At 53.7% G+C, this 27,394-nt stretch overlaps 1 protein-coding gene and 1 non-coding gene across 3 annotated transcripts; both read right to left on the bottom strand.

The window, feature by feature from the left end:
* Positions 1 to 149: 149 nt before the first annotated feature.
* Positions 150 to 20,186, bottom strand: STAT5A (signal transducer and activator of transcription 5A). 2 transcript variants are annotated; one of them, NM_001012673.1, is given in 19 exon segments: positions 150 to 443; positions 1,444 to 1,551; positions 1,839 to 1,890; positions 2,638 to 2,793; positions 3,216 to 3,346; positions 3,431 to 3,525; positions 4,237 to 4,443; positions 4,890 to 4,982; positions 5,546 to 5,668; positions 5,776 to 5,863; positions 7,327 to 7,506; positions 7,912 to 8,067; positions 8,513 to 8,664; positions 8,896 to 9,026; positions 14,240 to 14,414; positions 17,414 to 17,503; positions 18,592 to 18,748; positions 19,073 to 19,210; positions 20,050 to 20,108. In NM_001012673.1, coding segments are annotated over 18 exon segments (2,385 nt in total). In that variant the 5' UTR covers positions 19,201 to 19,210; positions 20,050 to 20,108; the 3' UTR covers positions 150 to 280.
* Positions 20,187 to 25,562: 5,376 nt separating this feature from the next.
* TRNAG-CCC (transfer RNA glycine (anticodon CCC)) lies at positions 25,563 to 25,635 on the bottom strand. Its single transcript has one exon. It is a non-coding gene; the product is annotated as a tRNA-Gly (tRNA).
* Between the last annotated feature and the right edge of the window lie 1,759 nt (positions 25,636 to 27,394).

Raw genomic sequence — 27,394 nt, 5'->3', positions numbered from 1 at the left:
GTACCTGTGACCACAGAAGCGGCTTGGTCTCTCTCCACAGACAGACCCAGTGAGCTCTTGGAATGCCTTCATCTGAAGAAGAACAAGGCAGCCACACACCTAAGACTGCGGAGGCGAGGTGGGCACACCTCGTACACAAATGCGCGCACATCTACATGTGTACATGGGCTGCCTGCAAAGGCATCAGTATGCACAGAGATACAAATACAAAATCACAATGAATAGGACCCTGCACACTGGGGATTGTTTCCACAGAGGAGTGCAGTGTTCGAACAAACATTCAGGACAGCGAGCCTCTGCCGGGGGTAAAGAGACCAGTGGGCGGGGGGAGAGAGGGCTCCAGACTGTCCATTGGGCGGCGGAGGAGTTCTTCCACGTGCCGGGCCACATCCATGGTCTCGTCCAGGTCGAATTCTCCATCCTGGTCGAGCACCGGGTCAGGGCTGGGAGGGGGAGAGGGGTATCAGAGGGAGCTGGCCTGCCGCAGAGCCCCAGGCTCCTGGGGGACAGCGCCCAGCCTGATCCCCGTTCAGTCTCATGGGAACAGGACCTGCTCTGGCTAGATGCCCGCACCACCAAGCTGAATCAGTCAGTCACTAGTTTGTCGGAAGACACCCCGGTTCTAGTCTCATCACTCACAAGCTCACTGAGGGATCTCAGGGAATTCATTTCCCCTGTCCCTGCCCTCCTCTGTAAAAACAGGTGGTTGGGTGAAGGAGCTCTGCCCATGAGATCTCAGGCACGAGACACTGAGCACCTATGAAGGCCTGGGCCTTTCAACCACTTTATGCCAATCCCCACAGCCACTGAGGAAGAAACTGAGGCTCAACCATGTTAGGAAGCTTGTTCAGAGCCACCTGGTAGGCAGGTGGAGTCAGGACTGGAATTCCAGTTTTGTGACTCCCAAGCCTGTGGTCATCCCATGGCAGTAGGCCACCCTTGGCTGGAAAGAGAATGAATTTTCTTCTCTGGGAACTTCAGAGAGGAGAGACATGTCCTGTTCCCACACAACTCCTAAGAACCACCACCACCCAGAGATACTCTGTATCAAGCCATTACAACAGCCTTACCTGGGCTAAATGCATTACCTGCAGTCTCTTGCTTGAGCCTGACCCCAGTCCCATGTGGTAGGTACTCTTGCCTCCATTTTACAGATAAGGAAACTGAGCATCAGAGAGGCTCCATAATTTCCCCAAGGTCACACAGCTACTCAGCACCAGAGCAAGGGTCCTGCTATTTCACAATGCTCTGTGCTCCTGGTTGGCTGATCTCATCCACCCTGCACCTGGGCATATACCCAAGCCCACCTGGCCTGGGTGGTCTCAGACGGAGAGGAGCTCTGGTGTCCTTGCCCATTAGCCCTCTGGGTTCCTCCCCCCGGAGCTGCATGAGAACACAACCTACTTCTGTGGGTACATGGAGCTGCATGAGAACACAACCTACTTCTGTGGGTACATGTTATAGTGAGGCTGGGGGCACACGGCTGGGGAAGGAGCCTGGTCCATGTAGGTGGCGTTGCTTCCAGCAGAGTCTGCAGAGGCGCTCACAAACCTGTGGGAGGAAGCGGAGCCTCAGCGGGGAGGGGCTCGGGGGCACCTTCGTGTCTTTCTCAGGTGTGGAAGGACAACTGGCCCCTGAGCCTAGGGCTCCGGTGCAGGGGCGGGGCCCTGGGTACCCGCCCCTTGTGACCACGCCCAGTTCCCCTCCCCAGGGCTGGGCCAAGTTGGGTGGGGGAGGGAATAGGAGGGGAGGCGGTGGGGGGTGAGGAGAGCCAGGTGGAGCCGCGCGGGGAGGAGAAAAGAGGCAGCAGGAGACCAGCGCTGGGCCCGGACACTTACTCAGGGACCACTTGCTTGATCTGTGGCTTCACGTATCCGTCCACTGCTTTAGCTGCCGAGGGTGGGGGGGTGGGGATGGTGATGAGAACCAAAGTCACTGGGAGCTCCCAGGGGAGTAGACACCGCCCTACGCAGTCGGCCCCCCCCCCCACCCACTCCCCACAATGCCACGGGGCTCATCAGGGATAAGATTTCCCACAGACCCATTGAACACCTGCTGACAGTCACCAGGTGACCCCCCAGACCTCTGGTTTCAGTCTCATCCCATGTCCCGCTTCCTTTCCTGGCCCTTGGCTTCCTCTCTCCCCGTCCCCACCCCTGCCAAGGAAACAGAGTCCACACCGAGGAACAAACCCAACCAAAGGAGTGGGGCCAGGTTGAAGAGAAAAAAACCTGTCCATTTTGCTTCCTACCCTCAACTGTGAGGGCAGGTTTGAGGGTGGAGAGGGGTGAGAGCAGTTGATTAAGATGGGAGCCGTGCATTATCTGTGGGTCTGCGTGATCCTGCTCCTCCCCCTACACTGCAGCCGCCTCCTCCTCCAAGGGCGCAGAAGGGAGTGCACTCAGTGTTTGCTTTGCAGGGAAGAAAGCTAGGTCGGGGTTTCCGCTTCATGGGCCTGTTGCTTGTTCACAAAACCTAGGATGGCCCTGGGTGCACGGAGCCCTGAAATCCCCTCTGCGTGCCTTGTGCCATCCCACGGACCAGCCCTCACAGGGGAAAGGGCCCCTGGGCTCTTCCTGGGGTGTACCCGCTGCTTAGCCCCGGGAGTGTGTTGGGAGGAGTGTTGGGCAGACGCACCAAGCACAGGAGTGTAGTACTTGGAGAAGACCTCATCCTTGGGCCGGTCGGGAAACACGTAGATGAGATAGTTCAGGTCCCCCAACCTGTCGGCCAGGGATCGGATGGAGAAATCCCGCGTGGTGAATGGCTTCAGATTCCACAGGTTACGGTCAGCTGTGAAAAGGCCAAGCTCATTTTCACAACCCACTGCCCACAGGAGGAGGATTGGAGCTGTAGGGCTGGGGGCCAGGCTTGTGGAGACATCCAGGTAAAAGCCTGCACTGCTACCCCACCCCTGTTCTCAGCACAGGGCAAGGAAGTGACCACGGGCGAGCAGATACCAACAAGTCTGGGTCAGGACAAAGAAGGACTCGCTCAGCAGTTCTGGAGGCTGTGGGGGGTAGTGATGTTAGGTTCTCCCAAGAGGAAACCAATAGAGACTGGGTATTTGAACAACACTCCACCCACCCTCCAAGCTCAGTTCCCATCTTTCCCACTGGACCCCTTCTAAGGATACAGGCCTGATGGAGAATGGGAATGAGGAAATGAGAAACAGAGCCACTGGGGCGGGAGTGTGGGCAATGCAGGGAACTCACGAGAGTCAAACTTCCAGGCGATGGTGATGCCCCCAATTTCTGAGTCGCTGAAGCGCAACAAGAAGGTACCGTCGGGCTTGTTGATGAGCAGGTCATGGGCCTGTTGCTTGTTCACAAAACCTAGGATGGCCCTGGGTGCATGGAGCACACAGAGTCACTGCTGGGCCACCAGCCACTGTCCCCTGAGCCCCGACCTCCCACCCGCCATGCCTCACCCGTCATTCCAATGGGGCTTGTGATGTTTCTTCAGCACCTCCATGACCCCGTCGAACCACTGCCAGAAGGTGTAGTTCCAGCCGGGCAAGTTCTCCTGAGGGTGCCCGGGAAAGCCCAGGTTAGGGCTTGTGTCCCCATCATCTCAGGTGGTCCAGGGAACACTTGGTGCCCCTGTGTCCTCACCCAGTGCCTGTGTGCCAAGTCGCTTCAATCGTGTCCGGCTCTTTGTGACCTTATGGACTATAGCCCACCAGCCTCCGGTCCATGGGATTTTCCAGGCAAGAATAGTGGAGTGGGTTGCCATGCCCTCCTCCAGGGGATCTTCCTAACCCAGGGATCGAACCCACGTCTCTTTTATCTCCTGCATTGGCAGGCAGGTTCTTTACCACTAGCGCTACCTGGGAAGCCCATCCTCTCAGACACAGGGATCTGGGACAATCCCATGGAGGGGGTCAAAGGTGCAAGAAACTGTCCAAGCTGGATGAGACCTCCAAAGTCATTCCTGCCCAACCCCTTCATTCTACAGATGGGAAAAGTGCGATGCAGAGAACGGAAGGGGCCTGGCAAATGAGGTAACATGTTGAGGACCAGAGCCCGGGGACCCTGACTTCCAGCTCTGGGTTCTTTCCAAAGTCTTGCCTCGGGTCTCATGGCTGTCTCCACTCCTTGGGGCACCAGCCCCCATCTCTCCTGGTTGTAGGAGAGGGGTCTGGGGGTGGAGGGGGCCCATGGACCAGGTGCCTGTCTGTGAGGTGGGGAGGGGTAGAGATAGTCCCAGGCAGGCAGCAGGCAATGCGTCCCTTACCCGGTTGAACTGGGACCAGGACACGGACATGCCGTTGTAGTCCTCGAGATGGCTGCTGCTGCTGTTGAACAGCTTCTGCGCCAGGAACACCAGGTTCTCCTTGGTCAGGCCCCGGTTGCTCTGCACCTCGGCCTTGAATTTCATGTTGAGCGCCTCGCACAGCTGCGGCCACAAGACTTTGTCGGGCACCGCAAACGGCACCCTGCCCTGAGAGGGAGAGAAGAAAAGGGAAAAGATTGAGGTAATAGGAGATATTTACACACACACACACACACACACACAGATACCAAGAGGCAGAGGGGAGTGAGAAAGATCCAGGAAAGGAGACAAAAGCACAATGGAAAGAAACGGGGGGCAGGAGCAGAGGGACGGGTATATAGGGGTAGAGACCCAGAACGGAGCCCTGGGAGCAGAGATCAGGGGCCAGATTCCAAGCACCAAGCTCACAGACCTAGGAGACCCCAGTCCCGTGACCTGGAGCCCAGACAGAGCTGAGGTCGTGCTGAGGGCAGGGCGCTCACACCAGCTGCCCCCTGACCACTGGTTTGGCCCAAGGGTGGGAGAAGACCACTCAGCAGGAGCCCTGGGGTTGGGGCTGGCCCTGGGAACCTCTGAGGGGCTGGGGCTGAGGTGGGGGTCCCACGGGGACTCACCGGCTCAGCAAAGGCATTGTCCCACAGCACCGTGGCAGTAGCATTGTGGTCCTGGCTGCCATGAACGATGACAACCACGGGAAGGGACAGGGTCTACGGGAATCCAGGGAATGAGGGATGAGGGCCTATGACCCTGGTCTTGCCCTCCACTTGGGGGAGGCACCTGACCGCCATTCCTCAAGCCCCTTCCAGCAAAACCAAAGCAGAAATAAACAAAAAACACAGCCCATTTCTTTTTGGCCATTGCCTCAATCCTGAGGGTGGGTGCCAGATTGCTGTCTGTGCTCAGTCACTCAGTCGTGTCCTACTCTGTCGTGTCCTACTCTTTGGGACCCCATGAACTCTAGCCCGCCAGGCTCCTCTGTCCATGGTGATTCTCCAGGTAAGAATACTGGAGTGGGTTAACTCACAGGGGATCTTCCCAACCTAGGGATCAAACCCAGGTCTCCCACATTGCAGGTGGATTCTTTGCCATCTGAGCCACCAGGGAAGCCCAGGTGCCAGATTACAATCTAGCAAATAAGCACCAGCAGAGTGAAATTAGGTTTTCTGAGAGCATCATGCGGTAACTGGACTGAGCGTATGCAAGGATTCCAGTCTCTGGCTTTCCCAAGTCAGCTGGGTGGCCTGCAGGGGACAGGGGAGCCAGGCCTCACCTTCACCTGGAACACAAGCTCATTGCTGCCAACACTGAATTGAGACTCAAACAGGACCGTGAACTTCTCTTCCGTCACAGACTCTGCACCTCGCCGGTCAGCTCGCTTGATCCTCTTGAGGGACTGCAGGGTGGGAGATCAAAAGGGGACGAGGGGAACGTGGCAGGTTACGAGGACTCAGGACTCAGCTCTGGACAGACCTCCCAGCTCGGGCCGGGCCCTGTCCTCACCATGTTTCTGAAGTGGGCGCTGAGGGTGCCTGTGGCCTGGTGATACTCCATCACACAGCAGTTGTTCAGGATCTCCCCGCTGCACTCACTGCCAAGCAGAGGGGAACCCGTCTCCGTTGGGCCCAGGCCCAGAGCACTGTCCTGTATGCACCCTGGGCCCCAGCTTCTCCAGAAGGCCCCACAGCAGCCCCTGACCCCTCCCCTAAGAGCGTTCCTCTGGGCTGTCTTTCCTCATCAACCTGAGAGCATCCGAGCAAAGCCCCAAGGGTGGGGCCAATGTTAAAGTTCCTTGGGCGTCAAGATTGACGTGGGGGCCTTTGGCAGCTTCTAGCCCACTTGACATAAAAATCATGACCTCAGCCTAACAAGATCCATGCCATCAACCCCTGCCCTGGCCTCACTGGGCTCCCCTCCCCTCATTCAGAACAAGCAAGCCCACAGTATCTTGTCTGTTTGCTGAACACACAAGCTCAGTGCTGCCTGGGGACTCCTGTACTTGCCTTCCTGTTACATTCTTTTTTTAAGTAATGCATTTTGCACTTTACTATTTTTTAAATTTTTTAAAAAGTTCTGGCTGTACCCCGAGGCATATGGGACCTTAGTTTCCCAACCGGGGATCTAACCCATACCCCCTGTATTGGAAGGTGGAGTCTTAACCAGTGGACCACCAGGCAAATTCTCCTGTTGCATTCTTGACTTTCTCATTCAGGTCTCCACTCAAATAGATCCTCAGAAAGGCCCTCCTTGGCCATCCATGTGCTGTTGCAACATCTATCCAGGCGCTGTGATATTGCTTGGCTTTAATTTTCTGTCTAGAATCTATTGCCTTCTGACGCTGCCTGATTTTTAAGAGTATATGACTGTCTTGTTCCCAGCCCAAAGGCAGGCTCTAAGAGAGTGAGAACTCTTCGTCATCTTCGTCATCCTAGCCCCAGAGCACACAGTGGGCCTCAGTACTCAGGACCCAGTCTCTCCCCTCACTCATTCCCGCCCTCCTTCACTCACTCCCACGCCCTTCACGGGTGGCCTGGCCTAATCCCAGGACCTCACCCCGGGTTCTCCATCCACCACGCCCTTTGTCTGCTCCTCTTCCAGACAGGCCCGTGTTCTCTCTGCCCGAACGTCTGCCCTCTCCACGCCCGTTCACCATCTCCTCCTAGTCACCCCGCAGCCTTGAAACTAGCTGTCATTCTGTCCCACCCCCTCCATGACCCACTTTCATGGTGCCCCAGTCGTCTCTCTTTTCACATGCCAGCAAGTAATCAATTCTCACGTCTGCTGCCTGCTAGCCTAAAGGTTGGGCCGTGATGGAGCCAAGTTTGGTGTGGATCCCAGCACTGTGCCAGTGCTCAGCACAGATCCTGGGACACCCTAATAGTGAAGTCCTTGATTTGCTCTGTGTGCGAGGAATACCCCCAGACAGACAGAGTCATCTGTCATTGCAATGCTAGACAAAGAGTGGGAGGCCCCGTGTGTCCTCATCACCTGGGACCCCAGCTACAGAGCAGAGGCTGAGCTGGGGGAGGGCAGATGAAGGAGCGGGCAGCATACTTGCGGGTGTTCTCGTTCTTGAGCAGTGACTTGGCCTGCTGCTCGCTGATGATGGTGGCCTTCACCTGGGGGGGGTTCATGTGCACGTTCAGCTTCCCACCCACCAGCAGGCGCACGGTGGCCGCGAACTTGGTCTGGGTCTTCAGGACCTGAGGGGGCTGCTTCTCGATGATGAAGGTGCTGCGGAGACACAAGGGACAGGAGACACTTCAGGGGACAGGACTCTGGCCCCACCTTCCACGTGGGGAGGCTGCCTTGCACCAGGCTGAGCAGGTGAAGGGAGGGTTTGCGGACAGTCCACCCTCCCTGGGGCCACTGTGAGTCAGGGGAGCTGGCGGGAAGGGAGGCAGTAAAAGGAACTCAGCAGCTGAAAGGAGTTGCAGGAGACAAATGCCCGTGTAGTGTCCACGAGAAATACTGGGTGAGGTCGACAGCAAGAGGCCATAGCAACAGGGGATGGAGAGGGATGGGAGGAGGGTGTGAGGCAGAAACTGAAGGATTTAAGCCAGAGCTCCCCATCTGCAAAGACCCTGCTGCCCCCAACCCAGGGCAACCAGATGGGAGCGGGGCGTGGCCAGGAGTCACCTCGTCACCAGGGCTGAGATGATGTCAGTGATGGTGGCGTTGACCTCAGCCAGCATCTCCTCCACGGGGCCGGGGATGGGCAGCTGCTGGCAGAGGTGCTCGGCTCTGCGGATCTGCTGCCGGTTCTGCCAGATAATCTCCGCCAACTTCTCACACCTGAACCCGAGCCCCAGGGCCCAAGGGAAGGACACGGGCTTCACCCCCGTCCTCCAGGCCAGAAGCTGGCAGGCGCCCAGGCGGGGACAAGGCCCACACCCAGCTCCACCCCCAGGAAGGCCTGGTGCCCGAGCCACCTCGCCTGTGCACTGGGCACAGCAGAGATGCCCTGCCTTCCAAAAAAACCAGAGAAACACCCAGGAGGAGCGACACTGACTGGGGTCCAACCAGCCTGAGCGCCACTTTGCCACCTGGCCCCACCCCAGCATCCTCCCAGGGGAGGGGGCACAGAAAGGGACACCGGTGTCAGCACCAAACACACCACTGGTGGGATAAGACCCGCGCCCAGACAGAGGGAGCCAGCTGCTCATGTAGACGTGGGCGCAAACAGCAGCTGGCAGCACCACTCTGCTGCCTGCCCCTCCCCGCCCCCCACCCCTGGTACCAGGACTGTAGCACATCCAGGCTGCCCTCGGGGGGCCCTCCGTTCCCCGCCAGCTGCTGCCGCCGCTTCCACTGGATCAGCTCGTCATCCAGGATGATGGTCTGCTGCTTCCGCAGCAGCTGCAGGGTCTTCTGGTGCTTCTCGGCCAGCTCCTGAGGGTCGGGCGGTGGCTCAGCCGGCCCTTCTGGGCTCTCAGAACAGCCCTGCAGGGCCTCCTCCTCCCAGACCGACTCTCCCCCTCAGGCCCCATGAGGAAGAAGGCCCGGGCCTCCTGCTCTGCTGGGTCCCGCTCTCCTCCTGGCTCTCTGCCTCCCTCAGGGTCCCCAGGACAGCTCAGGGTGTCACTGCCCCTGCGGGAGGGGAGGGACGCTGAGCCCACTCACCACGCGGTACTGCTGCAGCGTCTGGGCCTCGCGCTGCAGCCAGGCCTCCAGGGACACCTGCTTCTGCTGGAGGGCCGTCTCCCGGCTCAGTCGCTCCTGGGGGTTCAGCTGGGCCAGCTGGGCAAACTGAGCTGGAGGAGGGGACAGGACACCACGACCATGACCTCCCCGGTCCAGCCGGGAGCCCATCTGTTCTGGAGGCAAGACCCTCGAGGGGACATGTCTGACCAGCGGCCAGTCAGGTTCCACAGCAACGGGGCCCGTAGATGAGAAGACTCTGGCCCCTGTGGCCCGACTCTGAGCTCCTCTCAGGGAGTGGGGAGATGGAAGCCTGGGGGACAGCTGAGGAGAAGCCTGCCCTGGCCAACCCCCTACTTAGCCTGCCTCACCCAATGCATGGTCTGGCTTGGAGCCACCATGTCTGGTCTGAAGTGAACCCCGCCATTCACCAGGTGGTGAACTTGGGCAAGTCACCCCACTCTCCTATGCCTCAGTTTTCCCATCTGTAAAAGGGGAGCATCATGAGGCATCTACTTCAGCGGCTGCTGCTAAGTGATGAGACAGAAAATGCTCAGGAAGCTGCCTGGCACCATTGGCCCCCGAGGGAAGTCAGTTATGGTTAATGGGTTACATGAGGGGATGAAAGGCAGATGGAGCAGCTCTCAGCCCCAACCTCACGGGCACAGCCTCGTGAGAAGCCTCTGGTCCGTGGGCTTTGTCCTGACTACCAGGCTTGGCAGCCTCTCCTCAGGGAAGGGGGTTTTCTTCAGGTGGTGAAGGTCCCTAACATGCTTAACCAGGTTGGTCACTGTGAGCTCAGCTAACCAACCGGAAATGAGACACAGAGAGAGTCGGGGCCACTGGGGACACAAAAGCAGTGAGATTCTCTCAGGAGAGAGAGGCAATTTCTCTCCACACCAGCTCTCAGGCCGCTCATCAATGGCAGGAATATGTAACCAGGCCTCACTGACTCCCTCTGCAAACAACCTGTGATGAAATACTTAAGACACAGGAAGTAGAGAGGATGATACAAGAAACACCTGTGTATCAAGAAGCCGCTTAAGAAATCAGGCACTTCCATGGTGAAGCACCCGTACCCCTCCCCTGCTGGCAACCCCATCCCTCCCTCCACAGGTAACCACTGTCCCCAGTGCTGGCATCCTACCCTCGCCAATGGCCTTTCTGAACATCCCAGGGACCTCACTGGGGCTGAGTCTAGAAGACGTGAGCGTCAGTCAGCAAGTCTTGGTCAAGCTCCTTGCAGGCCTCTGAGGGCCATGTCACATGGCCAAGACCCGGTCCTATGGACACACAGGGCTGGGACAGACTAAAGCAACTCTATTCAAGAGAACTTAGAAATATGGCTCCATTCTGACTGCAGGGGACTGAGCAGGCAAGGAATGGAGCAGAACAATCTGGACAGCCACTCGGAATCCTGCCACCCACAGGGAGACAGTGATAATCCCAACACCGGGACCTGGCTTCCTTATGCAAGTAACCCACTTAAGTCTCTCCTGGCAAATTGCAGAAGCTTCTGGGAAGGACGCCAGGAGACGTGAGGCAATTGTCTGCTCCACTGGAGGGAGCTGAGACTGCCCTCACACAAACAGATCAGTCATCTGTGTTTCTGATGGGTGCACCTGATAAATGAGACTGAACTGACATTGCATGATGGGGACAAACCCAACCTCACAAGTAGCAAACAGAAAACCCAAGAAGCGGATCATCCATTCTGTCAGCCAGTCAATGGCCTTGGGTAGAAATAAGAGCCTGAATCTCCTATTCCCTAATCTTGGAAAAGGGCTGTCTTTTCTTTCACGTTAATCTGGGATGGATTCAGATGTAATGAAGACCTGCTTGAATCATCCCCCCAACTTTTATTCAATGCCTGCTAAGTCTCAGGCAATGCGTTAATCTCAAGATACAGAAAACACCCATAGGGTAGGGTAGGAGGAAAGCTTAAATGGTTAAGTTAAAGCAGCATCTTTAAAAATTTAAAGAATTAAAAGGAAGAACAGAGGAACAAAAAACCAAAAAGGGACAAAACAAAATAAATATTAAAATGTGGACCTCAGTAGACGGGTATTTAACATTACATTAAATATTAATAAACTGAACACCTCAATTAAAAGCAAAGATTTTCAGAATAAATACAAAAAGACTCAATTATGTGCTGTCTACATTTCAAATTTTAAAAAGCATGAATAAAAAACTGCAACTAGAACTGCCATATGACCCAGCAATCCCACTGCTGGGCATACACACCTAGGAAATCAGAATTGAAAGAGACACGTGTACCCCATTGTTCATCGCAGCACTGTTTATAATAGCCAGGACATGGAAACAACCTAGATGTCCATTAGCAGATGAATGGATAAGAAAGATGTGGTACATATATACTCAGCTGTTAAAAAGAATGCATTTGAATCAGTTCTAATAAGGTGAATGAAACTGGAGCCTGTTATACAGAGTGAAGTAAGTCAGAATGAAAAACACCAATACAGTATACTAATGAATTTAGAAAGATGGTAATGATGACCCTATATGCGAGACAGCAAAAGAGACACAGATGTATAGAACAGTCTTTTGGACTCTGTGGGAGAAGGCGAGGGTGGGATGATTTGAGAGAATAGCATTGAAACACCTATATTATCATATGTGAAACAGATCGCCAGCCCAGGTTTGATGCATGAGACAGGATGCTCAGAGCTGGTGCACTGGGATGACCCTGAGGGATGGGATGGGGAAGGAGGTGGGAGGGGGGTTCAGGATGGGGAACACATGTATACCCATGGCTGATTCATGTCAATGTATGGCAAAAACCACTACAATACTGTAAAGTAATTAGCCTCCAATTAAAATAAATAAATTAATTTAAAAATAAAAAATAAATAAAAAGCATGAAAAAATACATTGTGTTAATATAGAATAAAAGGCTGAAGGCATTATATTTGACCCCAGACAAAGAGGGATACCAGAGATCAAGAAAGCTATTCCATAATTATTAAGGGGTCAATCAATCAGAAAGACATACTAATTATAAATAACTATAAACATATATGCTTCCCTGGTGGCTCAGACAGTAAAGAATCTGCCTGCAATGTGGGAGACCTGGGTTCGATCTGATCTGGTCCAGCATCTGGGAAGATCCCCAGGAGGAGGGCCTAGCAACCTACTCCAGTATTCTTGCCTGGAGAATCCCCACAGACAGAGGAGCCTGGCAGACTACAGATCATGAGGTCACAAAGAATTGGATATGACTGGGAGACTAAAAGTGAAAGTGAGTGAGCTCGCTCAGTCGTGTCCGACTCTGTTCGACCCCATGGACTGTAGCCTACCAGGCTGCTCCATCCATGGGATTCTCCAGGCAAGAATACTGGAGTGGGGTGCCATTTCCTTCTCCAGGGGATCTCCCTGACCCAGGGAATCGACTGAGCGAATAAGCATGGCATAAATATATATGCATCAAATAATAAAGCTTCAAAAAACATAAAGGAAATATTTACATAAGTAATCGGAGAATTACACAATACAGTAGATCTTGCTACCTCTCTATCTATAGGAGCAATTAGGCAAAAATAAATCAATAAAGACATGTATCAGTGGTTCCTAAAGTGTGAGCCAGGGACCCCTGAAGGTTTCCTAAAACCCTTATAGGAGGTCCACAAAGCCAGAACTATTTTCATAAAATCATGACTTTATTATTATTTTTTTAATCATAAGACTTTATTTGCCTTTTTTTCTTTTATTCACTTATAAGTATACAGCAGAGTTTTCTAGAGGCTATAAGATATGTGATATTACAACAGATTGAAAGCCAGATCCAGCTATCTCCGACTAAGCCTAACATTGAAAATATTTGTAAAAATGTAAAAAACAATGCCACTCTACTCACTAAATTATGTTTGGAAAATATAGATGTTATTGGTTTCTCAGTTTGTTTGTTTTTTTACTTCATTATGTTAGCATTATATACAATGTTAAATACATTAACATTATTGAATTTATTATTGCTACTTTTAAATGAAACAACTTCAGAACATACATTCTTTTCAAGACCACAAAATACATTCATCAAGATAGAGCACATGCCGGGGCCCAGAACAAGTCTTCATAAATTTAAGAGAGGAGATCATATGCATATGTTCTCTGACAACAATAGACCTCAGCCACAAAATGAAATCAATAATGGTATGACATCTAGAAAAAACTCAAATATTTGGAAATTAAACAATATACGTCTAAATAGTGTATGGGTAAAATAAACAGAAGAGAAATTAGAAAATATTTCAAATTGAATGATAATGGTATACAGCATATCCAAGATGATGAGATGCAGCTGAAGCATTAATGAGAGGGAAATCAGTAGCTCTGAATATATACATTAGAAAAAAGAAGGGTCTAAAATCAATGACCTGAGGTTCTACCTTAAGAAGTCAGAAAAATAAGAACAAGGAAAAGGTGGCTTCCTGTTCTCACTTAGATGGGGGTGATACAGCTCTGGGGTCAATTTGAAGTGGAGGAAGATGAGTCATGTTTCAAGGCTCTTCAAAGTGTACCGTAAGGACACTTAGTGGGGTTAATTCCTTCTGGGTTAATTTTTCCCCCACACCCTAATCATGGCAGCTACTAGAAAATTATAGACCTGGGAGACAGCAGAGTTTTCCACTGTCGCGTCCTCCTCCCATCTTTACCTCCTATTAGTGAAGCTCAAGAAGGGGCATTCCTGGGGTTCCACCTCTCCCCAGCCTGGTTCAACCAGGGGACTCCCAACCTAGGTTTTCCCTCTGATTGGGGAACACTGTCCACATTCATTCATTCTTTCACCGAGATACAAAATACTGGTTAATAAAATATAAGGATTTTATGAATATCTCTAGTTAACATCCAGTTCTGCAACTTACAAGAAGCCCAGGCCAAATTGCATGTTCTCTTTGAACATCAGTTTTATTATTTGCAAAACAGGAATAAAGAATACTGAAGTGGGGAGCCATTCCCTTCTCCAGGGAATCTTCCTGACCCAGGAACCGAACCTGGGTCTCCTGCATTGCAGGCAGATTCTTTACTATCTGAGCCACCAGGGAAACCCCACTTAATTCTTAGGGCTATGGTAAAAGTTGTGTTGAATAACACAGTCGTATTGAGTAAAGGTTGTATTGAATAAGGGTTTAGCCTGGAGCCTGGCCCACAGCAGGGGCTCCATCACTGGAGCCGTTACTTGTCCCAAGCTTTGGGTAAGGCTCTGGGGAGACAGACATGGACCCAGCCCCAACCCTGCAGGAGTTCACAAAGTGGTCTCACTCTGGTCCTCCAGACATGCACTGCCCTCCCACACCAGGCTCACCCTGGATCCTCAGGCTCTCCTGATACTGGATGATGAAATACTCTTGAGTCTGCTGCAGCTTCTTCAGCTCATTCTCTGTGTCCTGCGTGACCAGTCGCAGTTCCTCAAATGTCTGGTTGATCTGAAGGTGTTTCTGGGACATGGCATCAACCAGGATCCCAGCAGAAGAACTACCCTGGAGACATATCAGGGGAGGGTGCAGGCAGCAGTGAGCTGGGCAGTGAGGATGGGAGAAAAACCTCAGGCCTTGGGGAACACCAATACTACAGACCCCAGACACCAAATCTAGAATAAGAAGGAAGGGTACTTTGAGTCAGAAGAAGAGTCATTTGCCAAAATAGGGGTGTAGGGGGTAAAGGACGAGAAATAGGTGACCTGGCAGACTCTGGTAGAAACTTCTGTTGCAGTTCTGACCTCCATCTGAGTACCCCACACAAGGTCCATTTGAGTTCTCTCTGGAGAGACTAGAACCCAACCCATCCCAGGAGTTACCTGAGTTTTCCTACTAAGGATGATGGCCCCTCATTTCAGTCATTCACTGACCCCATGCCATGATGCTAGATGCTGGGGACATGATGGGGAACAAAGCCATGTGAACATACGTTCTGTGTCCTCACTAAGACCTCAGGACTGAGGGAAGAGTGTGAACTGCTCGTGGGTGGAGTCCTGAAGACCCCCAAATGAAGGTACAAGGAGGCATCAACAAAGGCTTTGTGGATCCAGCCATTCAGCTAATCCGGTTGGATCTATTCCTTCAACCAAGTGCTGTTCTTGTTTTTATTTTACTTACTTATTTTGGGCTGTGCTGGGTCTTTGTTACTGCTCATGGGCTGGCTACTCTCTAGCTGTGGTGCTCATTGCAGTGGCTTCTCTTGTTGCAGAGCACAGGCTCTAGAGCTCAGTAGTTGTGTCCCATGGGCTTAGGTGCACCATGGCATTTGGAATCTTCCGGCACCAGGAATTGAACCCATGTCCCCGCCATGGGCAGGCAGATTCTTAAGCACTGGGCTCCCAGGGCAGTCCTCAACCAAATTTTTAGGGCCTCTCCAGTAAACTGCTCTCAGAATAAAACCCAAACTCCCTTCACAGCCTCCACGGCCCTAGCCAGGAGCCTCTGCCTACCCCACCCCCAGCTCCCTTGTTGCTAAACCACACTGGCCACTTTCTGTTCCTTGGATACGCAGGGAGTTCCTGCCTCAGGGCCTTTGCATGTTTTGTTCCATTACCCTGGAACATTCTGGCACTAAATCCTCCTGAGGCTGGCACTTCCACTGGCACCTTTTCAGAGTGACCTCTTCTGAAGAGTTACATTAAAATAGGACTGCCCTACTGAACGTGTCATGTTCCTGCATGTTCTTTCTTGTCTGCCTCTCTGCACTAGAAAGTGAGCTCCCTAAGGACCAAGACTTTGTCCCATTTGGTGCACAACAAAATCCTCAAGGCCCAGAACGTCAGAGGTGTCCAAGAACAGCTTGATGACTGGAGGACTATTTTTCCCCCAAACATAACAGCACCTGCCTTGTAGGCAGGTATTTCTTAACTGGAACTGGACTCATTCCTACGTTTACAGATAGCTCTGTAATTGCACCAAGTCAAGAATTGTACCAGTTAACCCTCTGTGACCTGGCTTCTGCCCAGTCGGCTCCCTTCTTCCCAGGATCACTAAACACTTAAAATTCTTCAAATGTCATAAGATGGCTTGTGCCTTCCTGCCCTCATATATACTGTTGCTATTTATTTATTTTGCATTTTCTTTATTTCTATTTTTGGCTGCACCTTGTGGTATGTGGTATCTTAATTCCCCAACCAGGGATCAAACCCATGCCTCCTGCAGTGGAAGGTGGGGCCTTAACCACTGGACCACCAGGGAAATCCTACTGCTGCTATTTTTCACTAGAAAACTCATTCCACCTTCTTCCTCCCTCTTTCCTCATTACAGTCAGGCATCTTTTTCCTCTGGACACCCTCCCCACTACTGGCCAGCCTGCCCCAATCTGAGTTGGGTCCTTTTTCCATATAGGCTGACTTAGCACTCAGCAGAGTCCTAAAGAATCTATCACAGCCCAAATCCCTTTTAGGTGGAAGCCAGGACTTTATCTGTTTCTCCCATCCTAGTCCAGTGTCAGACGCACAGCAGGACCTCGATAAATGTTTACTGAATGACCTCTCAAATTCTTGATATCAGTGTCCACCACAAGTAAATAATAACTATGACTTCACTTCAGGCATTATTCTGTGGTCATTACCTAAGGGATATCATTTAATGAAATTCATTTTGCTTTACTGTGGATAATGTACCATTTGCACCACTGTCGAAGCATATGTCCGAGATCTTTATGATTTCAGAACCTGGGGAATAGGTCCCTGCTCTGCCTCCCTGGGCCTTGCTTCTCTGAGCTTGCCCAGGTTAATTCTTCTGACACAGACCTCCATTTCTCCTCATAGACCCCGCCAGAGGATATTTCTTCTTTTGCCCCGGCCTCATTTATTCAATGACAAATCTTTTCCCTAGTGATTTGTAATGCCATCTCTGACATAGATTGAGTTTCCAGATGTGCATATGTTTTTAGGGCTTCCTCTTCTTCATTTGTATATGTCTGTTCTTTGCTCTGGGCTTCCCAGGTGGCTCAGTGGTAAAGAATCCACCTGCCAAGGCAGGGGACACAAGAGATGTGGGTTTGATCTCTGGGTCGGGAAGATCCCCTGGAGTAGAAAATGGCAACCTGCTCCAGTATTCTTGCCTGGAAAATTCTACAGACAGAGGAGCTTGGCAGGCTACAGTCCCCAGGGCTGCAGAGAGTCAGACACGACTGAACGATTAAACACACAGCACACATCCTTTGCCCACATGGTATCTCATTTAATCCTCGAAATAGCCCTATAGAGTAGATACTGTGACTGCCCTCATTTATAATAGGAAAAAATCGGAGGCTCAGAGAGGTGAAGTAACTTGCTCAAGTCGCACAGCTAGTAAATAGAGCCAGGGAGTGGGGGCTCTGTGTGTGTGTGGGGTCAATCTAAACCTGCATGTAATATGGCCTCTCACACTTGCCTGTGTGTTTTATTTCTTTGGTGCTCTCTCTTGCCAGTATTTATAAAACAGAGCTGTGTCTGGAGAGGAGAGCAGGTGAAAGGACTTCTCAAAATCTTTCCCCAAACCCATGGGACACTCACATTGTTGGCTTCTCGGACCAGCCTCTGTTCATTGTACAGAATGTGGCGAATGCAGCGCACCAGCTCCATGGGGCAGCGGTCGTACGTGTTCTGAAAGAATCCAACAGTGGCTACCAAAGGCCACCCTCTGCTCCCACCATGCCCACTGCAGTGCCACCCACTCCTTCCTCTCCTCCAGCCTATGCCTCAGCTTCCACTCGGAAGCCTCAGGAACTGCCACCAGAACCTCTATCTCTCCTTGACTTGATTTCCCCTCCCAGATCTTCACATTCGGTTCACACTGCATTAGAAAGCCACAGGTTACAAAGTACTTCCAATCTGCCATCTCCTTTGACTTGTGCATCATAGAAACCCTATAACACAAGCAGAAACCATTATCCTCATTTCACAGATGAGAATACTGATGCTCAGAGAGATTGAGTACTTGTCCAAAGGCAAACAAGTGAGTGAGCAGATGACTCAAGACTCGGGGCATCTAATGCCAAGGTCAAGGTACTTTCCATTATAGTCCTGGCCCTGGGTTCCTATTTTACTTCCCTTCCCACACCCCCCACAGCCCAGGTTTCTTCTGTTTCCTGCCTCCTTTGGGATGGACTTTTTATTTCCTTGGCACCCTGCTGCTTGTATTCAAGAAGGCTCTCTAAAACTTCAAGTGAGTTCCAATAAATGCTCATCTATGATTACCATCCACATCCCTTTCCTATTTCCACAAAAATTTCCTCTTTCCCCTTTACTCCTTCCTCCCACACCCTCACCTTACATTAAACCCTTAATTCAAGGCTCCAGGACAACGCTGCTCCTCTCGCTCGCCACTTGCCCCAAGAGAGCTGTCTGGTTGCCCATCCCCTCCTTTCTAGAATCTGTCGGTGTTCGTTTCTCTCAACAACAGAATTTTGACTCAGGCTACTCCCATCCCTTCTGCCTGATCTACCCAGAAAGTGCTTTCACCCATCCCCCTTCTCTTGGGGACAAACATGCCCCGTCTCTTACTTTGTCATAGGCTAAGGGAATCTGACAGGTCTGATTTAGAAAGAGGGGGTGGGGGAAATTGAAGCACAGATAAGCTCAGGGTCATACAGTGAGTCAGTGGCCAAACCAGGAAAAAACCCAGGGGTTCTGGTGCTGGAAAGAGAAGGCCGACACCGTTTCCCTGCAGACGGCTTGCAGCTCACGCCCACCTGGAGCTGCGTGGCATAGTGCCCCAGCTTGATCTTCAGAAGGAACCCGTCTTCCCCGACTTGGTGCTCTGCCTTCTTCTGCAACTCCTGCACCAGGCCCTCCAGGAGCTGGGTGGCCTGGGCCCGGTCCTGGGGATTGTCCAGGTCGATGGCATCCCTTAGCGCAAGGCAGGAGAGAGAAACCTGCTATGGTGCCTCCTCGGATGAGGAGGTCAGGTACCAGGAAGGACGGGAAAATCCCAGGCTCCTGCCCACAAGACTTGCTCCCTGCAGCTCCACAGCCATCAGAGTCTAGAAACATCCCCTCTCCCCTCCCAGACTCCCATTTCCCTGTTCCCCTTTCCCTGGGACACCACCCCTTCCACACAGTGAGGGACAGCCAGGATCAGAATCTCCCCAAACCACCAAGAGGAGACGTAAAGGCCAAGGGGCCTTGATGGTTAGCGACCAGCAGGGCAAGGCGCCGGGCAGGGGCACCTACCACGGCTGGCTCTCAATCCACTGTGCCAAGTAATGCCGGACCTCGATGGGGAAGTGCTGCCCGTATAGCACCTGCATCTGGCGCAGGGCATCTCCCTGCAGCTGCTGGGCCTGGATCCAGCCCGCCATGTCCGTTCACCTAGGGCGAGCAGAGCGCTGAGGAGGTGCCTTCTCGTCACAGGCGTGGACTGGGCCTGCCCCTGGCCCTGCCGTGCCCACCCATCCCTGGACCGCGGTCAGGCCAGGCCCCTCCCCTCCCACAGACACGCTTTCCTGTGCGGGAAGAAAGACGGTGAGGAGGGGAAGGCCGTCCTTCCCTCCAGCGAGGAACCCGCTGAGGCTTGGGGAGGGGCTCCCGAAAGTCAGGTGCCCTCCCCTTCTTCCTCTCCCCTCGCCCCACCGGGGCTTCCCGGGGTGGGGGTGGGGGGAACAGCTAGAAACTGAAAGAGAAACTTGATGGCGGAGGCCCTCGGGCCCTCTGGGGAGGACTGCAAACACCCCCTACCCTGCTTCGAACCCCGAGTCTCAGTTTCTGGGAACGCGGGGATATTCCAGCCCAAAGCTAGGGCAAGGCCACCGAAGGTTTCCCCTGGACGGCTCGGCCACCGCTGGCACGTGGCTGGGGTGTTTAGGAGGGAGGGCTGGGGAGACAAGACACTCCCTCTCTCGGGCTGCGCCCCCCGCACCTCGCTGTGCCCCGACGTCTCCCACTATCCAGTCCGACAGCGCCCCCTGCCCACCGAGGGCGAGGACGGCGCCCACCCTCGGCCTCCTCCCTCCATCCGCGTCCCGCGTCCCTAGTCCACGCGGCGCCGAAACTCTCCCTGGGTCCCGGGGACCGTCCCCAGCGCCCCTCCGTCTGTCGGGCTCCGGGGCCTGCGGGGCGAGGACCCGGGCGGCGGCAGCAGCAGCAGCAGCAGCAGCAGGGTGCCCCCTCTGGGCGCGCGTCGCCGGGGGCGCGCTGCCGGGGCCACCCACCTGGTCGTGCCGGGCGGTCCGGCGACTGGGCCGGCGCTCGCTCCCGGCCGGGGCTCCTGGCGGCGGCGGCGGCGGCGGCTGTTACTACAGGAAGGAGCCGAGAGCAGCGATTTCCTCCTCAAAGGTCAGCTGCCTCTGACAGACCATACACAGCGCGCGAGCTCTCGCCAACACCCCTCCCAGCCTCGGTCGCTCTCTCCCCGCCTCCGCCCTCGGTGGCTGGCTCCCCGGCGAGAGCACGGCTGCGAGGCGGGGCGGCGCCGAGCGCGGGGGGCTGCTCCGACGGCGGGGTCCCCCGGGAGTCCCAGCCGGCCCTCGCCGGCGACCCCGCGGAGCTGCCGCAGACCGTGCTGGGCAAGAGGGGCGGGAGTGGCTGGAGGATGGGAGTGGGAGGGCTGGGAAATCCCGGGCTCTGGAAATCCCAGCGCGGGGCCTCAGTTTTCTCATCTGTCAAAAGGGAGGAGGAAAGGGTTGGAGCAGCTGGAGATGCGGGCGTTTGTCATCTTCTGAGCCTCTAGATTTAAGAAGTCTAACGTGTGTGTGTGTGTGCGCGCGCACGCGTGTGGGTTGGGGACACAGCTTTTGTGATCTCAGAGGCAAAGCCGTATTGAGGGGAAGGCCTGGGGATTCCAGAGATTGCCAGCTCACCTAGAGGCCCCCCTGCCCTGCCCCTCCTTCCACGACTTTTCTGTGCACTCCCCTGCGCAGCAGAAACAGGAAAGAACCTTGGCAGTCAAATGTTTCAAGCCCTGGAAATTTTGCAGATGAGAAACGGAGTCCAGAGGGGTGAGGGGGCCTTGCCTAGGGTCCCACAGTGGGCAGAGGGCCAAGTCGGCAAACCATGGTCCATACAGGATCCTACCTGTCCATTCACCCCCAACCCAGTCACATCCGAGGCTGGTCCTATCTTCAGAAAGTCCAGGGAGAGGTGACGCGAATGCTCACAAGCTCACCACTGCCTACAGGCCTTGCGGGAATAGGCAGCACCTTCTCCAAGCCTTGCCTGGGTCACAGCCCCCTCCCCAAGAGCCCCCTGGGGGAGTTGGGCAAGGCTGCCCTGGAAGTCTTCCATTCCCTTTCCCCAGCTTCCCTCTCCTCTGGGGCCTCCCCTCTGCCTGGCAGCTGGTATTGGCAGCACCAAGGGAGGGGCCCTTCTGGCTGCCCACTCACAGCTGGCTGGGCCAAGACCTGCTATCCTGGGGGCAATCATTCTCCTCTCCCTCCCTCCCTAATTCCTTCTTGGATTTGCCCTTTTCTCTCCATTCCCTCCCACACCCCCACACCCCATCTTCTTACCACTCACTACTTCCCCACTTTCATTCTTTTATTTCAGGAAAAAAACCCAAAGTTTAAAGCTGCCAAAGCTGGATCACCTCCCCCCGACCCACTTGCATGTGTAGTCACAGTCTCTGTTGGCAGGATCACAAGGAAAGGAATCGAAAACTGTGAAGGGGTTCAAGGGAGGGGGCAAACCTTGCTCTAGGGAGGAGGAAACACAATGCCTCTCTCTCTCTCTCTCCTTCCCCTACTCTGTGCAAAGGGTTAAGCAGGGGAGGGTCCGACACACAGCTAAGGGGTCACCTGGAGTGATTGCCAAGTGTCAGAGCTGGAAACAACCATAATGATGATTTTACAAATGGGGAAACAGAGGCCGGAGAGGGGAAGTGACTTGGTCAGTGTCACAAGGGCTGTCGGTGGCAGATTCAAACCCGTCACCGCACAGTGGGTGGGTCCGAGGTGGCACCTGTGCCCTCTAGCCTCTTACTGTGAGCAGGTCAGTCAGTGGGAGCAGATCCTTTGGGCTTCCAAGTCTTCTGAGCCACATCTAGAAGACAGAGGACAACCCTTGCCAGACACCAGCATCTGGGCATCTGGAGAGGGTGGGATGGCAGAGTGGCTTCAGACTACAGGTCCTGCCTGCCCACTTCCAAGCAGCTGCCTCTCCAGCTTCCTCCCCAAGGCCTGTGGGGGCCTCCTATTCCAGCTGGCAGCCACACCCACCAAACATCTGGCTGGGTTGGACTGGGCTTGACTAGGGGGTGGGGCCTCCTGGGTCCTAAGAAGCTAGCATTGGGGTACCCATGAGCAAAATGGAAGGGATTGGCCTCAAAGGGTGTGCCCCAGTGCCTTCAGAGCCCCCACGTGCCTCCCTCCTCCCCTTGTGTCCAACAGCAACAGCTGTTTCCCCCCACCTCTGGATCTCTCCCCACTTGGCCTCTCTCTGTGAGGCCCTGCATCTGGGTGTCCTCTGTTGCATGTCTTCATCCTCTTGCTTTGGGATTCTCCTCCTCTTGATTCGTTCTCTCTAGGACTCCGTCTGCGTTGCTCTCTCCTTCTCTGTGCCTCTCTTCTCCTTCTGAGATGCAGTGCGAGGGGAGGAGCTTTGGCACTTTCCCAGGATGGGCAAAGGCCAACCGAAGAAGAGTGGAAGATGGAAGGGTGTCAGAGTTGGGTTGGGGGCAGAGGTGACTGTGGTCGCTCTAGATAATGCAACTACCCGGAAATGTCAAATTTGGGGTTTCTTTCTACTTTCAGTCCGCTGGTTTGGTCTCTGCTATTTCCCACCACAAAGCAAAGCAGGCTGGTGGTTTTAGGGGCCCAGACGACAGAGGAGAAAACTGAGGCATAGGGGGCGGGGTTCAGAAAGATCAAAGCCTGCCTAATGTTTGGATGAGCTGGGGTCCCAGGCTGCTGCCCTTAACTGCCCCTCATCGCCAACTCCAGGTCACAGCATTACATGGGGAATGATTTAAAGGAAGGATTTAAACAAAAATTCTCACAGGAATACATTCCGCAAAAGAAGACTGGCCATAGTTTGATAGGAATCAGAATAATCCCTAGCTGAGCCAGTAGTTCACACGCTCTGCATGTATCCTGAACTGAACCGTGGCACACTCGTGTGCAAACCTGATTGAACTCTTCAACTCAGTTATCTTTGTGACAACCTTGAAGGTAGGCAGAGCCAGAACCCTCCCCTTTGATTAGTCCCGGAAAGAGTCCCATCTACGGCAGTCTGGCCAGTGAGTGCATAGCTGGCACTGGGATCCAAGTTGCTCGGCTCTGTGGGCAGTGTCCCTATACAACCTTTTAAAACTTTCCCTATCCTGAGCACATGCGTAGTCTTCACTCTAGCCCATGGATGTTTTGTTTCGGCCATGCAGTATGAGGGATCTTAGTTCCCCAACCAGTGATCGGACTTGTGCCCCCTGCATTGGAAGCGCAGAGTCTTAACCACTGGACCCCCAGGGAAGTCCCACCTGCCCATGGTTGTTTTGTGACACCAAGCGTGGCACGTCCATCCCTGTGCTGGTCCCTGCCCTGTGTGGATGTCCTGAGCAGCCCCGAGTCAGGTCTGGCTCCCCATCCTTACGCGGGTGTGGGTTCGAGTTACACAGGAAAGGAACAATGATCCCAAGTCCTCTTTCTGGCCCTTGGAGACCAGGTTAGCCGTGAAGAGGGCCCTGCTGATGCCCCTACCTTAAGGTCGCCTTGACCTAACCGTCCCCGGGGGCAGGGGGAGATGGTACAGAGATGCTTTTGTCTCCTCTGCTCCAGGTCTCTTCTTCAAGGAGAGTTCCTGTTGTGCAGGAGCCAGAGGGGAGGTGGGGGGTAAAGAGCCTTCCCAGGAAAGCTGGAGGCCTTCCAGGAAGTATCTCCGTGCCCCAGCATAGCAGGCACAGCAGAAGCCGAAGTCCATGGGCTCTTAAGCATCCCGTTTCACCCCCACCGTGCCTCTGCGGGGGGCTGTCCACCTCCACTCCAGCCCCTACCTTTAAGGCTCCTGGAAGTGGGGGAGCCACAGGTCCATGCTCAGCATACACTGCACCCCTGAGACCAGTGTCTCTTCCTCTCCCAGAATTTCCACACTCTGTTACCCCCCTGTGAAAATGCTGCCCATGCCTGTCCCCGAAGACAGAGTAGTACCTAAGGAGGGGGCACATGCGCCATGAGAAATTTGGTGGGAGTTTGGGGGAGGGAAAGGAACTGCTGGGTCCACGCTTCCTGCCCCTGCCCCCTGTCCTCTACCACTCTTCAGGGAAGTCAACTTACAGTGAAGTCACCAAGGGAACACAAGGCCTTCCAGCCTCAGGCATAGCGACTGTCCTCTGTTTCTGGGAATGGGGTGAGGGGAGGGTGACCCAGTGGGTAGGAGGGGGGGAAGTCAGCATTCCTTTGCCCAGCTGCCCTGTCCACCTGATTTGGGAAAGAAGCTCACAGGGCAGGGAGAGCAGGGGCGTGCAACGTCTGGGCTGAGCACACGGGTCCGAGGGCAGAGAGGAGCCCATCCTCCTCGCAGCAGGGGTAGGCCTGGGAGGCCGGCGGGTGAGAGGAGAGGTGGGCCACGGGCACTGAGATGGGCAGCTGATGGGCCTGGTGATTGTCCTGAGCAGCCCTGGGTCAGGTCTGGCTCCCCATCCTTAAGCCCACTGATTACCAGTCCCCTCTTCCCACTGAGCTAGTTTCTCCTCCTTCTAGCCCAACAAGAAATCTTTTGTGTCTCAGCCAGCCCAGTATGGACCTCAAGCCCTGAGGGCAGTACATGAGAGAGGGCTGTGCATCTCCTTCTCCACCACCTCCCCACCACTTTGCCTGTCCTTTTTGTTATGACCCGAGGAGGTTCCTTGCTCTCCAGCTCTGTTTTCCATTGTTCTTGGCTTATGGCTGGCACCAACCCACCGACGCCTTCCCTGCCTGCTCCCAGCCTCCAAAATCGGCTCCCCAGAGCCAGGAGCCAGTGTGGGTATAAAGTCAAAATGAAGCCTGGTCTTCATTTGCTGCTACAATGGACCTCAAGCACCCGTGTCCCCTTCGCTCCAGGCTTCAGCCGTGAAGTTCGCCCAGTGTACTGGCCTCTCAACTCCAATGCATCTACCTGGAATGTCATTCCTCCCTTTCCTGCCTGGGGACGTCCTCTTCATCTTCCACATAGTCCGTGTGGCAGAGAGGAAAACACAAAGACTTTGGACCTTCGACACTCAATAGGAAGGCAGAGACCGCAGAATGGAAGTTTGTCACAATCAGTGATTCAGGGTGGGGAAGGGGGTGTCTGTCGGTGCCAGGGCTTGATTCTGCCAGAACGTGGGCAAAAAAAAAAGAGCTGAGTTAGATCTGCTTCCAAATCCCAACGTCGCCAACTTAGCAACCGGGTGACCTGAAGCCACTTTCCTTCTTTGTAAAGCAAGCCTGGCTCTGCTGTGTGACTCCAGGCACATGAGTCTGCCTCTCTGAGCTGAGTGGCCCCTTTCGTAAAAGGAGGACAGCAGGCTTACCTGCCAGGATTGCTGTGAAGACTCACTCACAGAGCCCAGCACACAGTAAATAGGTGCTCAGGGACTTTAGCCAGTAGAGCCAGGTCTTTTCTCCTCAGCACCCTTGAGCCTCTCAATCCTGTATTGCAAACCTCTGCTTTCTTTCTTAATATTTATGTATGTGGCTGTGTGGGGTCTTAGTTGCAGCACACAGGATCTTTAGCTGAGGCATGCAGACTCTTAGCTGTGGTATGTGGCATCTAGTTCCCTGACCAGGGATTGAACCCGGGCCCCTTGCATTGGGAGCACAGAGTCTTAGCCACTGGACCATCAGGGAAGTCTCCGGAAGCCTCTTCTTAAGGCCTGTACTAGTTGCCTAAAGGGCTGTGTCTCGCTGCTTGACTTGTAATCTGTGAAAGAGTGTGAGTTGCGCAGTCGTGTCCAACTCTTTGTGGCCCCATGGACTATAACCCACCAGGCTCCTCTGTCCATGGGATTCTCCAGGCAAGAATACTGGAGTGGGTAGCCATTCCCTCTCCAGGGGATCTTCCCAACCCAGGGATTGAACCCCAGTCTCTTGCATTGCAGGCAGATTCTATACCGTGTGAGCCACCAGAGAAGCTGGTGTTTCAGAAATATGTGCTGGATTAATAAAGGTCCCTGTCACAGCATAGGGCTTCCTCAAGCTCTGATCCCTTTCTCTAGTGCAGTCCCCCACTTCCCATTTATTAAGCCCACTGATTACCAGTCCCCTCTTCTCGCTGAGCTAGCTTCTCCTCCTTCTAGCCCAACAAGAAATCTTTTGTGTCTCAGCCAGCCCAGTATGGACCTCAAGCCCTCAGGACAGTACACAAGAGAGGGCTGTGCATCTCCTTTTCCGCCACCTCCCCACCACTTTGCCTGTCCTTTTTGTTATGAGCCGAGGAGATTCTTGATTCACAGCATCCCGAAGGCTCTCTCCTCTGCTGCCTTGGCTTCTGCCTGCTCTGGTCTTACTGATCTGCTTTCCCCCTCACAGCAGCAGTAGCCTCATCTTTGCCTGGTGCTGGGCTGTCTTTCGAGTTCTTAATTCACCTGCCAAGCCAGCAAATTACCTGGCTGGAATGGCCCTCTGCACCTTCTTCTGTGTCAGCCTCACCCTCTCTGGATGATAGCACTGACCCAGGACTCTGAATGGAAAGGGCATGATGACCCTGTCCCAGGAGGAGGTGGGGGCCCCTAGGGCTTTCTAGAGAGCCATCCCTTTAACTCTGGCTAGAAGGGAGCCCAGACAGGTGAGGGAAACAGGAGCAGGACAGGGAGCATGTAAGAATCTCCAGGTGGCAAGGTCTGCATGGACCCACACCTCCATTGCCCACATCCCACATACTGACTACTGCCTCCCCTGCCAGCTCCTTCTTGGCCCCGCAGGCTGACTGGGGTTGAGCTATGGTTGGGGGTGGGGGTGGGGAGACAATACTCATGTATCAAGCTAGGCAGGATGCTTTGACAAACCCTATCTCTCTACTTTTTCCTTTTATTAACAAAAAATGTTCATGTTCCCCATATTTTAATAGGTAGCACAGGACATGATACAAAAGCTCAGAAGACTTAAAAGGATAAATGGTGAAAAGTTAGGGCTTCCCAGGTGGTGCAGTGGTAAAGAATCCACCTACCAATGCAGGAGACACAAGAGGCGCAGGTTCAGCCCCTGGATCAGGAAGATCCCCTCTAGTAGGAAATGGCAACCCTCTCCAGTATTCTTGCCTGGAACATCCCATGGACAGAGGAGCCTGGTGGGCTACAGTCCATGGGGTCGCGAAGAGTCAGACAGGACTGATCGTGTGTGTGTGTGTGTGCCCGCACGTGCTCACACACACACAGTGAAAAGTTAGTCTCTCTCCTTTCCTGTCCCCTGGGTCCCTTCTGCAGGGACAACTACAGTTTTAGTCTTGTGTCTATACATTTACAAACATAACTTACACCTCCTATGAGTCACACCGGAGGGAAACTGAGGCCCTCAGAGAAGTGAAATACTTTGACTAAGGTCACACAGTTGTGAAATTGACAGAGCTGGGATTTGCAAACAGATCTAACTGTAAAACTTGGCTCTTTTC

This window comes from Bos taurus, chromosome 19, assembly GCF_002263795.3.
Source record: "Bos taurus isolate L1 Dominette 01449 registration number 42190680 breed Hereford chromosome 19, ARS-UCD2.0, whole genome shotgun sequence".
In the NCBI taxonomy this organism is placed as follows: domain Eukaryota; kingdom Metazoa; phylum Chordata; class Mammalia; order Artiodactyla; family Bovidae; genus Bos; species Bos taurus.
The sequence above is the reverse complement of the archived record's forward strand: the minus strand, read 5'-3'. Positions and strand labels throughout refer to the sequence as shown.